The sequence below is a fragment of the Polypterus senegalus genome, chromosome 11 (assembly GCF_016835505.1).
Source record: "Polypterus senegalus isolate Bchr_013 chromosome 11, ASM1683550v1, whole genome shotgun sequence".
NCBI classification, from domain to species: Eukaryota; Metazoa; Chordata; class Cladistia; order Polypteriformes; family Polypteridae; genus Polypterus; species Polypterus senegalus.
In genome coordinates this window covers 114,156,635-114,170,917 of record NC_053164.1, presented here as the reverse complement: position 1 = coordinate 114,170,917, position 14,283 = coordinate 114,156,635, and the positions used below count along the sequence as shown (strand labels likewise).

Below are 14,283 nucleotides of genomic sequence, written 5' to 3'. Positions count from 1 at the left end.
TTTGCATAAGTCCAGTTTCTCCACAAAGCAGATAAACAAGCTTCCAAGCCAGCTGTGCTGTGGATGGTTGTCTTATATAGTCACAGTAGTCAATTCTGTGTTAAGTTTCAGTGGTGAGGTAGTTGCATGTTAAACATGATTGTAATATTATACAGCATGACATGACATGGAATCAATACATTGTATTTGCTTTGCAACAGGTTTGAAATTAAACTTTGCTTTAGTAAACATAGAACCTACATGTTCCTACATACAAGTAGAACCAGTGATAAGAAAAGTATATATTATGTTTTAGTAAGCCATTCAAAGACAGAGCCTTACACCAATCGCATTTAAGAAAAAGTCATTAATGATAAACCTCAACTAAAAAGGTTAAAAGACCAAAAAATGTACTTTTACCAGTTTGCTATGCATATTTGACAAGTATTTAACTCCAATGTGTTTTTCTTTTCCCTTTACTTGGGAACATGTAATACACCTTTGTATTTTTTTATTTTACCAAATAGTTTTGCTTGTATATTTGTTCTGGACCAGTCTGATGCCTGCTTACTATTTGCAGCTTTACCTAAGGTTTAATTCTTGATGTTTGATTTTTAATATTGGTTGTTTGTTTTTGATACAACAGCCTTAATTGTTTGTTTTGTATTTTAATTCTAGATACTCTTATTAAATTGTTGTGTGACAGTGCCCAGTTGTGCTTTTTGGAAGTGATATTGTATTCTAGCAGAATGATTACAAATTGAAGCCTATTGATCTCATGCAGTGGTCAACTGTGTCTTGCTGAGATGGCATCTGTCTCTTTGTCAGTGGCACTACTTACTCATTGGTGTTAAAGGTTGGAGTTTCAGTATGTTCGGCTATTTTTGTCATTAAGAGTTTTATAGACTTTGTGCAAGCAAATTGAATGTTAAAAATGTTTAATTAAAGTAAGGACTATTGCACTATGTTACAAATGAGGAGTTCAAACCACCAAATAGTCTTGCTGTTTTCAGTAATGCCCATTAGAGGGGGTATACTGTCAAAGCCTATGAAGGTAAAAGGTCAGACTCAGGTTCTTAATAAAATAAAAAGTATTTATTTTACAAAAATGCTCTATGACAATAGCAAGCTCTATAGAGCAAAAAAGCCGAAAAGAACTGTCTAAAGTAATAAGACAATCTGATGCATATAAAGTCCCAATACCAGAATCCACTGGTGATATTGAAAAAACAGAGCATATTAAAAATCCAGAAATAACAATAAACACAAGCAAAATACACAATAAAGAATCACCAACTCCCTAGCATGTTTGAATGAAATGCCAGGAACTGTGGGAAACCGTTGGCTTTATTGGGCTGAAAACCATCTCAGTCAGTAAGCAGGTCGTCCTGTCTGTTCGGGAACCACCGACACTGCACAAGGCAGATAACAAAGGCTTTTATATGCAGGGAATATAAAAAGCAAGAATAAGCAAAAAGCAGAATAATGTAAATAATAAACACAAGCAATATTAACATAAAAGAATAAAAATATATAAAATAGATATCAAACAAGAATTTGAATACTGGCCAGGGAATCCTGAACTCGCGGCCCAAGAGGTAATACCTCAGCTGAGTAATCGCCCATTTAATTGCCAAGCCCTCCTGTTCCACTGCTGCACACCTGGTTTCCCATTCCAACAGTTTCCAGCTCAGGAACATGACAGAGTGCTCGACACTATTGACGCATTGGCTCAGCACGGAACCAAGATCTGGGTCCAAAGTGTCCGTCTGTAGGATAAAAGGCAAAGAAAAGTTAGGAGCTATTAAGATCGGTACCGAGGTAAGGACTTGTTTTAGGTCACAAAATTCAGCTTCTGTGTTTTTATTCCATACCACATTGTTCAGGACCCTATTTTTTGTAAGATTAGTTGAGGGAGTTGCTACCTCAGAAAAATGGGGTACCAACTGGCAGTACTACCCCGCTAAACTGAGAAAGGCTTGGACTTGCCTCTTGGTCTTTGGACTGGGCCATTTCAATATGGCATCTATTTTGGAACACTGTGGCCTTACCATACTGCAGCCCACTAGGTAGTCTAAGTATTTATCTTCTTTTAACCCAAAGAAACATTTCTAGGGTTAATCCGAAGACCAGCTTCCGCTAGTTTCCGCAATACAGCTTGGACATGATGTAGGCAATCCTTCCATGTGCTGGAATAGATGACTACGTCATCCAGGTATACAGCACTATAGGAGTTATGAGGACAGAGCACTTTATCCACCAGACGCTGGAATGTTGCAGATGTCCCATGTATCCCAAATGGAAGGACACTAAACTGTCAGTGACAGCTAGTGGTGCTAAATGCAGTCTTAACCTTTGAGGAGTCTGTTAAAGAAACTTGCCAGTACCCCCTTCATCATGTCAACAGTGGTCAAGAACCTGGCTTGTCCTAGCCACTCGAGGAGTTCCTCCTCTCGTGGCATTGGATTGAGTCACAGCAATAGAAGAAATGCTCTCTGACACCACCACTTATGAATGAAAGCATTTGTGAGGTAAAGAATGAATTTGCATTATAATAATATTTGTCTAATTTGACTAATTGATTGGGGTATGCAATTTTTTTAGTTATGTGTAAGTGAAGCATGAGATCAATCCATTTACATTAGTTTTTTGTATTTAAAAACTTTATTTTGAACTATGAAAACTTGTTTTAGTGTATTAAGATGAGATGGCAGGCCACATATATTATGTAAGAGATTATAGAAGAGTTGTTACTGTAATGTTAAGTGTTTAATAATACAAAACACATTGTGAAAATTCCACAGGCAGAAGATGGCATGTTTCCTAAAAACACCACTCACTATCAGTACTGTTTCACAAGAACAGAATTATACTCTTTCAGCTTTGCATGAAAGGTCTTTTTTTATTCACAGTACTATTTTCATCAACTTATGTTGCTGATTATTTTGATTATATGAGTACACTAAATTAAAGGGGCTGGTTCCCTTTTTTGTATTTTTGTAATGTCTTTATTGCCAAGACTGTCATTTATTCAGTATAGTTTTATAATTTTATATTTACTGTACATATTTGACTACCAGCAGTATATTTCTACTAAAGCATATTCTTAATGTCATAAAATCTGCTTTCAAGTTCAACTAAATACTTTTTTCAAAACCTTTTACCATATTTATGATTCTTTTCATGTAGAAGGCTCAGTTTTGCTTTTGCAACTTATCAGTAGGGAGTCATTAGTTAGTCCTTTTTCTTAGAAGAGGGATCCAATGTAGAAGAGCAGGCTATGGCTATTTAAATGTGCATACCCCCCAATTTTCTCCTTCTGAGAGGGTCAGTCAGCTTTTATATAGCTTTAAGGACCCCCTTGTAGGCTTTTTTCTTTTATCTTTTTCTCTTATAGCCCTGCAAAAGAAAAACACACAAAAAGTCATAATTAAGAGCTTCATTAGCAGTTGCTGAGTGCGGAAATCAGGACCTTTTTGGCTGCAGCAGACTGCTTTGAAAGGATAATTATTAAGTTAAAGAAAAGGGGTTTAAGAATATACAAGAAAAGTAAAGATAAAAAATGCATAATAAGAACAACAACAACAGCAACATTTATTTATATAGCACATTTTCATACAAATAGTGTAACTCAAAGTGCTTATAGAATAAAAAAGGTTTAAAAAGAAATGTGTGAAAAAGACAAGTATTGAATTAAAATTATACAAGATAAGTGGTGCTTAGAAGTATTTGTCTTTTTGTCAAGCATAAGTTGTGTTTTCTATTTGAATTTATAACCTACATTTAAAATAATCTAAACAGTACTTTATGCCCAAAACTCTATTTGGTTTAGTTTTCAAATATTGGTTTTATTTACTTTGTGGAGGACTGCCGGCTTCGTGCTCCGGCCCTCACCCAGGCCGCCAGGAGGAGCTCTCCCGACAGCAGGATCGTGCCCCGAGTTCCAGCAGGGCCTAATGGACTATGTAGTGTTTATACACAGCCCTGCTGGATACCTTGGGGGCCACCGGGAGTCGCTGTAGGGGGGCTCGTGGGCTCTTGTGTGCCCTATAACCTGGGAGTATGTCACGATCATGTGACAGGAAGGAACGACGTGTTCCCGGGTTGAAGAAAAGGACTGTTTACCCTGACCTGGAAGGAATAAGGGACTGTGGTCTGATTGGACAGGAACACCTCCGGGTCAGGGGCTATGAAAGGACGATGGGCCAGTCCAGACACTGAGCTGAGCTGGGAGGTAGGAGGGCAAAGTGTCTGGGCGAGGAGGAGAGAGGATTATTGTGTTTATTTAGTTTGAGTAGTGTGGAGGGTGCTTTGTGCACGTTATCATTTAATAAAGAAGTCTTGGACTTTTATCCGGTGTCTAGCGTCGTACCTGAGGGTTCAAAGGAGCACTAGCGCCCCCTACTGCCACAACTTATATGAAGTAAATACAGGGTGTGATAAATATCTGCTCATCTTAATTGAAATTTCAACTTCAAAAGCGTAAATCAAATTATGTTGTTGATTTCAAGAATTTATTAAAGTTCTACCATGGTTTCACTTGATTTCAACCTTAACATCAACTGTAAATTATAAGCACGTAGCAATAGGGGGGCTATCTGTTTGCTGTCTTGTATACAGTTTCAGATTTGTTAGTTTGAACACTAACCCAGACACTGTCTCTGTGGCAGCTCTACAATCTTCACAACATTCCTATTGTGGTGGATGGCCGGGGCCCTTTCCCGGCTGGGACGCCTCCATGCTGGGAGCACTGGGGGAGCAAGTGTAGCCAGTGTATTACCTCCCCCAGAACATTAGATGGCAGCCCCCTGGTTGCAGTGTTGCCTCGGACTCCTGCATTGCTTCATGGGAGTTGGAGTTTGGTACAGCCCTGTTGGGATCTGCAGGCGATGTCAACGGGTGCTACAATTACTGCTGAGCCCTGGAGAGCAGCTCTTCTGCCACACCCGGAAGTGCTGACGGAAACACGCCATCAGACACCTGGAGCACTTCCGGGTCCCCTATATAATGTGCCAGCAGACACTACTTCGGGAGCCAGAGTTGGGAGGAGGAGGATGAAGCTTGCAGGAGGGACAGCTGAAGAGACAGAAAGAAAGAGAGAGATAAAGAAGAAGAAACGAAAGGGAGAAAAGTAAAGCGTGTTGGTGCTTGTTGGAACTGTATGAATAAAATCATGTGTACTTTAGTACTTGTGTCCTTGGCATCTGTCTGTAATCCGGGCTGGAATGTTCACACTATGTATGTTTTCTCTAGTCCAGTTTTGTCCCACAACACAATAATTTACAGGTAAAGTTGGCTGAAGACTACTGTATAATGTGTATGCATGAGTTTGCACTTAAGTGAGCTGTTAGTAGAGGTGGTTTTGGTTGCTGCTTTGTGCATGATGCTTTTGGGATTGGTCCACTTCCAAGCAAACTTGTATTGGAATAAATGGGTTTGGAAAATAATTCAGTTTCAAATCAGTTATAATTAAACTATACATAATGATAAATGCGTTTTGAGTTCTCAGCTTAATAAAATCTGAAAAATTAAAGATATATAATTTTAGATTTTTCTCTGTATCCATAGTAAAGTAAAACTCTTGTATTTATCTTTCCCTTTCTCTCAAAATATCTCTGGCCTCCCTTCTATTAAGGAACATTTATTTAAGCCTATTTTCCTACTCTATATTCCATGTTGATGAAAATAAACTTTTTTGTAAGGTTAATGTTACTCTGTAAAGCCTTGGTTTTGCTTTCAGCAATAACAGGGCTCTAAACTAAAAAATGTACTTGATAGCAACTGACTCCTAAATAGAAACATTTAGGAGCCTAATGACTTTTTCAGTCACCAAATTACAGAACAAATCCACCTTAATAAAACGAAAAGTGTCTGTGTGTCTGTTTGTGTGTCCACGCAGGTGCTGTGTCTCTGTTGTTCCAAAAGATGGCATATGTATTGCATTTGTCATTCCAATAGATGGCACATCACAAACATTAGTAGTGATTTTGTGAATCCCATACGAAATGGCATATAACAAAGACATACTGTATGCATTGTATGATGCACTGCAAAGATTAACACTAAGGTCTACAGTGATTAGTTAAATTTCAATACATCTTCAACAGATAGCACAGCTGCTATTATCCATAGTAACATCAAAAAAGATTTAATGTGTCTTCTGTTCTGCTCCTGTACACTTCTTCACCACGTCTATTAACTTATTCTTGCACTGCTCCACTGGGGATGACTTCTGACTGCCGATTGGTCTTTTGTTAAAAAATTATGTACTTTTTTGTTAGAACATCAAAATTATATACAGTTACAAACTGAGTGTCTACTTAGATCCTGAGCCAGTACACCCACCAGCAAAATATTAGTTTCCTCTTATTTGAGCTGAGTCAGCTGAAGAGGTTTCTGTGGTGATCTTGATCAAATCCTCCAATGTTGAGACATTAGGTGAATTGTGCAAATTTGATTTTATACAGTTTGGTTCAGAAAAGTTTCATTCACATTGTGCAAGTAATTTCAGTAGCACAAGAGTAATCTCACTTAAATACAAAATATTACTGAAATCTGTATAATAAGGCTGTTTTGTCAGGATGACCTTACACAAACTCCTGTAAGTTATGTCTACAAAATGTCCTTTGATTAGCAATCTGAGTGATATCCTCTTAGCCTGAATAACCTCTGCATCCTGTTCAGCCTATATTCATCGGACTTCCAATACAACTTGGAGTCAGGCCACACGCAAAATTTTGCAGACGACACTGCTATCGTGGGCTGCATCAGGAGTGGGTAGGAGGAGGAGTATAGGAAACTAATCCAGGACTTTGTTAAATGGTGTGACTCAAACCACCTACAACTGAACACCAACAAAACCAAGGAGCTGGTGGTGGATTTTAGGACCCCATGATCATCAGAGGTGACTGTGTGCAGAGGGTGCAGACCTATAAATACCTGGGAGTGCAGCTGGATGATAAATTGGACTGGACTGCCAATACTGATGCTCTGTGTAAGAAAGGACAGAGCCGACTATACTTCCTTAGAAGGCTGGCGTCCTTCAACATCTGCAATAAGATGCTGCAGATTTTCTATCAGATGGTTGTGGCGAGCGCCCTCTTCTATGCAGTGGTGTGCTGTGGAAACAGCATAAAGAAGAGGGAGGCCTCACACCTGGACATACTGGTGAGGAAGGCAGGCTCTATTGTAAACACAGAGCTGGACAGTTTGACATCCGTGGCAGAGCAACGGGTACTGAGCAGGCTTCTGTCAATAACTGAAAATCCACTGCATCCACTGAACAGAATCATCTCCAGACAGAGGAGCAGCTTCAGCAACAGACTGCTGTCACTGTCCTGCTCCACTGATAGACTGGGTAGATTGTTCCTCCCCCACACTATGCAACTCTTCAATTCCACCCGGGGGGGTAAACATTAATATTATACAAAATTATTGTCTGTCTGTTATACCTTCATTGTTATCTCTGTTTATTATTGTTTTTTATCAGTATGCTGCTGCTGGAGTATGTGAATTTCCCCTTGGGATCAATAAAGTATCTATCTATCTATCTATCTATCTATCTATCTATCTATCTATCTATCTATCTATCTATCTATAACTATAGTTAAATGAAAGTACATTTTCTCCTATCTCTCCTTTTAGAAGTACACCTCCACTTGATGCATGCATAAAAGTGCACCTTCTCGATTTGATGCACCCATATTAAACCTGGATTTTATCCTGCCATCAGTTATGCTGGTCTGCATTATTAAATTTTGATTTTATTGTGTTTAGTATTCCCTGAATAAGCCCATTTAAGCTTAGCTAGTCCAACAAAACTGTTCACAGCTACACCAGAGCAAATATGCCTGCAGTATGCACATCATCCAATATCCCAGAAGCACCAGTTCCACAGTTAGTAATGATTGAGATGTAGTTTTTATTAGCAGCCCTATTCAGTATTTGTGCTTTAAGTTTATCTGCAAAGCACTCAGTAAGTTTAATATGTGCAATGTTGTTTTTTATTTGCGATATATATTTTGTGAATGATAATCCCTTGCCTGTGATTGTGTAGGTTACATTATATTATTATTTTTGGTCCTTTATTAAAATAAAGTCTCTCTCTGCAGTTTTCTATAGGCAGAGAGGTGGCTCTGAGGCTAGGGATCTGCACTGGCAATCGGAAGGTTGCCGGTTCGAATCCCGTAAATGCTACTCTTAACCTGCAATTGCTGTGCGTTTCGAGTAGTGAGAAGGGGCTATATAAATGCAAAGACTTATTATTATAGGTGGTAGACATGGCCCAAGCTAAAGGTGTTTCCTTTGGGCACACTTCACATTTGAAAAGCACAATGCAAATATTAACAATTATTATTATTATTTACACATTCAGATGCATTTTTATGCTTCAGATCCTCTGTGTGTGTGTGTGTGTGGGTGTGTGTGTGTGTGTGTGTGTGTGTGTGTGTGTGTGTGTGTGTGTGTGTGTGTGTGTGTGTGTGTGTGTGTGTGAGAGACAGAAGAGAGGGAGGGAGAGATTGAGTCCGGCAATGGACTGATGCATGTCCAGGACCGTTATTGGCCTTGCATTCAGTGGTGATTAAACTGCCTGTTGACCCTGAATCGGATCAACAATTTGGAATGAATGAATGAACAAATGAATGAATTGATTAACTTACTTAAATGTGTGTGTATATATATATATATATATATATATATATTTATATGAATATATATATTTATATATATATATTGTCACAAAACGAGACAAAGACAGATAAAGGGTTGGGGCAGCCACCCATATAATTTGGTATCCTGGCTGCAAAAAGTCATTTTTTAAAGCAACTAGCACTGAAGTGCATACAATGGAGTCCAAAACCAGACTGCGGGAGAAGGGAAAAGGGTAGGCTTTTAAAGGGGAAGACAGGAAGTGAGGTCATAAGGGTCGGGCATGTGTTCATTATTCATTGGATCAGGCCCGGATGTGACATCAGGGAGGCTGGAGCTGGTAAGGTCTGTTTCCATTGGTTCGGTCCCAGAAGTGATGTCAAGAGAGCCAGGTGATGCCTCCTGGGTTTGGTCTACAGGGAAGTGAGAAAGAGAGTTAGTGCACTCTGCCACATCCCGGCATGCCTCAGAACTGCCTTCACTTGAGCCCTTTAGCTGCCTCCCATGCGCGCGTGCGTGACAATATATATATATATAGTCACGCATGCGCGTGTAGGAGGCCGCGGATGGACCTTAAAACCGCTTCGAAAGACGTTCGCCGGCAGGGAGTGGCAGGGTACTAACCTTTCTCCTTTGTCTTCCAGGAAAAAAGACGCTCCGCCATCATAACCTTCCCGCAGTACGTTCACTTCCGCCCTTCCTCCGCCATCTTCCCTGATGTCAGCAGTCCCATCCTCTCTCACGGTTCCTTCCCAGCATTCCTCGACTTCCGGCTCCTCCCCTGTAAAATGGCTGCCGACACTTCTGAAGGGCGTCGCGCATATGAACTTTTGTTTATATTTTGACCAGTTTTTTCAGTGTGGAGAAGTTACAATATACGGGGCCGGAAAATCCCAAACCTTTTTGCTGTCTCCTTAATATATATATATATATATATATATATACAGTATATATATATATATATGTATGTATAAAATATGCTACCTTGGCTGTTCATTTGTCTGTCCAGGATATTAAATCACCTGTAGCTTGCAAACCGTTTTAACTATTGACCCGAAATTTGGTACACATATACTTTGTGATGTCTTCTATTCGCTTTTCAGAGTGATAATTGACCTCCAAGGCTATTCCTCTTTTTATTTTAATTTTGTTTTATTGTAGAATCAACTCTCGGCAGCCTGTGCATGCGCCGTTCACATCCTTACCACCTTCACCGTCACTTCCCCTACTTCTTCATACCTTAAGTCATTCTTGAGACAGATTGAAGATTTAAGTGCCAGCTTAAGTGAAAAATTAAAAAAAGTGTACTAAGTAATTACAGCACAAACACTGACTTAATCAGACGAAAGAAGAGAAGAAGCAGGCCACTAGGGTGGAGAAAAGAAGAGCTGCTCAGGAAGCAGCAAGCGCATCAATCTCAGAACAAACAAATGCTAAACGTACAGAGAAAGAGCAGGAAAACTATGAAGTCAAGTATATTCACTGCACATTATCGTGCAGTGTGTCATTACTGGTATATAACCTTATATATAATTTGATAGTATCTGTATGTATGGTGTTCGCATTAATACCCCATATGTATGGTGTTCGATGCAATACCTCAACTCAATACAAGTTAGAAGCATGCAATGGGACTCTGCCTCTGTAGTTAGAACATAATGTGGCAAACGCGGACGTAGCATTGCATGATTAGCTAAGAATGTTCAAATGCTACAGTGACGCCGCTGGACGGCCAAGTATAGCAAGTCGGTGTTTGTTCGAGCAGGTAACAGTAAGTTCGGTTAGTTTTTGGAACGTTGGTTTGGTGGAGCGTACTTTCCAGGACTAACATCGTCAACTGACTTAAACCCTTCGACAGCTCCGGAACCGTAAGTAATTTAGAACGTATCGCCATTTGCTTGGTACGTCGAAGTCTATCTTTGGGCAGTTTGGTTTTGGCATCCATCTTTCTGACATCTATTGGCAAACTGAGTAATGATGGCCGGGTATTAATAACAGTCATTGTTTAAATTTTAGCTAATCTCAGATCAAAAATGACCATGTCAACATAATTATTACTCCGACTCTGATTAGAGTCGTAAAATTTGGTTTGTTTTGAAAATTTGTTTGCCGGGAAAAATCAAATGAGGTGCGCCGAACAGCTGAGTTCACGTCTCGTAGCCCCATTTAAACAGGAAGCTCTACATTACTTCGGCCGAACAGGTCTATTTTAAGCACAAATCAGTGCCATAATAGCAAAATCATTTCAAGGACTTAAAAAAACAATTCTTTGCAGAGAAAGTATGGATTTCACAAACATAGAATTTGTAGCCCGATTCGATCGGCTCCCAGTCGCTAGTATATATACTGTATATATATATATATATGTATGTACTGTATGTATAAGTTTAATATAATTTTTAACAAAAATATAGGGCGTCACGGTGGCACAGTGGTAGTGCTGCTGCCTCGCAGTAAGGAGACCTGGGTTCGCTTCCCAGGTCCTCCCTGCATGGAGTTTGCATGTTCTCCACGTGTCTGCATGGGTTTCCTCCCACAGTCCAAATACATGCAGGTTAGGTGCATTGGGGATCCTAAATTGTCCCTAGTGTGTGCTTGGTGGGTGTGTGTATGTGTGCTCTGCCGTGGGCTGGCACCTTGCCCTGGATTTGTTCCTGCCTTGCGACCTGTGTTGGCTGGGATTGGCTCTAGCAGACCCCCCATGACCCTGTGTTCGGTTATAGCGGGTTGGACAGTGACTGGATGACTGACAAAAATATAGACCTGCCCAGAATTTATTATAGAGCTCAGATTATTACTAAAATTAATTTCTTCTTCCAGGTACACTAAAGGTAATGGACAGCTTTGACCAACTGCTTTGGTCATTTCAAGTGGATCACCAGCTTTTTGCACTTCAGAAACTGGATGTCACAGTGAGTTTAATCATTATGCTTAATTCATTAGATTGCTTTAGACAACGGCCTATGCTGTCATATTTATGTCTGTCTGTCTGTCTGTATGAATGAATCAACTCTGCTCCAACTAGTTTTATGAGTAATGAGTTGTACTTTGCTCTGTATTTTTCAATGATGAGAGAATACACAAGCAGTGGGTTCACTATAAGACAGAGTACACGTACTTTACTCAAACCCTGCAAGTGGGACAGCACCTGAAACTTCGAGCTCTACCGTGCTGTGTTCAAGGGATTAAACAAAGGAAAAATTGTTAGTGTGTATGTGATTATGTGTAATCTATAAAGGACTAGGACCCTATGTGCTATGAGTTTCTACCTTGCACATGTTAGTGTCTGGACAAACACCTGCTTCAACAACCCTGAACTGGACTGAATCTATACTAATAAAAGGCAAAGCCCTCACTCACTCACTCACTCACTCACTCACTCACTCACTCACTCACTCACTCACTCATTCATCACTAATTCTCCAACTTCCCGTGTAGGTAGAAGGCTGAAATTTGGCAGGCTCATTCGTTACAGCTTACTTACAAAAGTTGGGCAGGTTTCATTTCGAAATTCTACGTGTAATGGTGATAACTGGAACCTATTTTTTCGTCCATATACTATAATAGACTTCTGCTCGATGCCCGTGGAAGGTGAAGTTACACCTCCCACGTAATTTAGTGCCTGCCCATATAAGGCCATCCGTCAGCTGCAATCCAATAGAAACACTGCCGCTAAATATTCAGGGGTGAAGGACTGTGCTTATGCAGAGGAAGATGAGATGGTCAGGGTGGTGTTTAGCACAAACTCAGCAAAACTGCGAGAGAAACTTTTAAGTGCCGGGTCTTAGCTAACATTAAATACAGCCGTGGACATCGCACAAGATGGCACCAGCACAGCTGGGAACCTTCGATGCATGTCCACCGAGCGGCTCACGTGAACTGACGCGTGCACAGACAAAAAGCAACAGTTCCAAAGAGTGCTGAACAAAAACCGAATTTCACAATTGAGAAGGCAGCAAAAAAATATGAAGCATGTGATACATACAAGCATATTCATAAGTGCAGCTACTGCGGAAACAAAGACAACGGTGGAATCCCACATAATTTAGTGCCTGCCCGTATAAGGCTGTCCGTCAGCGCCAATCCAATAGAAACACTGCCGCTAAATATTCACGGGTGAAGGACTGTGCTTATGCAGAGGAAGATGAGATGGTCAGGGTGGTGTTTGGCACAAACTCGGCGAAACTGCGAGAGAAACTTTTAAATGCCGGGTCTTAGCTAACATTAAATACAGCCGTGGACATTGCATGAGATGGCACCAGCACAGCTGGGAACCTTCGATGCATGTACACCGAGTGGCTCACGTGAAATGACGCAGTGCACAGACAAAAAGCAACAGTTCCAAAGAGTGCTGAACAAAAACCGAATTACACAATTGAGAAGGCAGCAAAAAAATATGAAGCGTGTGATACATACAAGCTACTGCGGAAACAAAGCACACGGTGGAAAAAGTCAATGTCCCGCTAAAGGAAGACAGTGTAAAAAAAAACCCGTGCATGCAGTGTGTCACGTCTCAGATAAAGAGGAAGACGAGCTGCTGTAGTAAGAAACGAATCGATGAATGAAACCTGGTATCTTTACAATGATTGACAAACACAGAATGTAACTTGAACACAACACATCCTAAAAATACGAACCTGATTAAAAGAAATAATGATAATCAAATCCTTCATGACAGCAACACTCATAACACTCACAAAACAATTACTGTATATTGACAATCATGTTACGTTATTTTTAAAAAGTTCCCTTTTCTTTTTCATAACTTCTTTAACACACTACTTCTCCGCTGCGAAGCGCGGGTATATATATATATATCCGCGGGTATATATATATATATCCGATCTACAAACCGGATTCCAAAAAAGTTGGGACACTAAACAAATTGTGAATAAAAACTGAATGCGATGATGTGGAGATGGCAAATGACAATATTTTATTTGTAATAGAACGTAGATGACAGATCAAACGTTTAATCCAAGTAAATGTATCATTTTAAAGGAAAAATATGTTGATTCAAAATTTCATGGTGTCAACAAATCCCAAAAAAATTCGGACACGTAGCAATAAGAGGCTGGAAAAAGTAAATTTGAGCATAACGAAGAGCTGGAAGACCAATTAACACTAATTAGGTCAATTGGCAACATGATTGGGTATAAAAAGAGCTTCTCAGAATGGCAGTGTCTCTCAGAAGCCAAGATGGGTAGAGGATCACCAATTCCCACAATGTTGCGCAGAAAGATAGTGGAGCAATATCAGAAAGGTGTTACCCAGCGAAAAATTGCAAAGACTTTGCATCTATCATCATCAACTGTGCATAACATCATCCGAAGATTCAGAGAATCTGGAACAATCTCTGTGCATAAGGGTCAAGGCCGTAAAACCATACTGGATGCCCGTGATCTCCGGGCCCTTAAACGACACTGCACCACAAACAGGAATGCTACTGTAAAGGAAATCACAGAATGGGCTCAGGAATACTTCCAGAAACCATTGTCAGTGAACACAATCCACCGTGCTATCCGCCGTTGCCAGCTGAAACTCTACAGTGCAAAGAAGAAGCCATTTCTAAGCAAGATCCACAAGCTCAGGCGTTTTCACTGGGCCAGGGATCATTTAAAATGGAGTGTGGCAAAATGGAAGACTGTTCTGTGG

The 14,283-nt window shown here is 40.1% G+C and overlaps 1 protein-coding gene across 1 annotated transcript in view; it reads left to right on the top strand.

Moving 5' to 3' along the window:
* Positions 1-14,283, top strand: part of itfg2 (integrin alpha FG-GAP repeat containing 2) — a 90,605-nt gene that overhangs the window by 40,398 nt on the left and 35,924 nt on the right. The window contains exon 9 of the mRNA XM_039769526.1: positions 11,449-11,540. Within this exon, the coding sequence (XP_039625460.1) occupies positions 11,449-11,540 (92 nt within the window). The remainder of the gene's footprint in view (positions 1-11,448; positions 11,541-14,283) is intronic.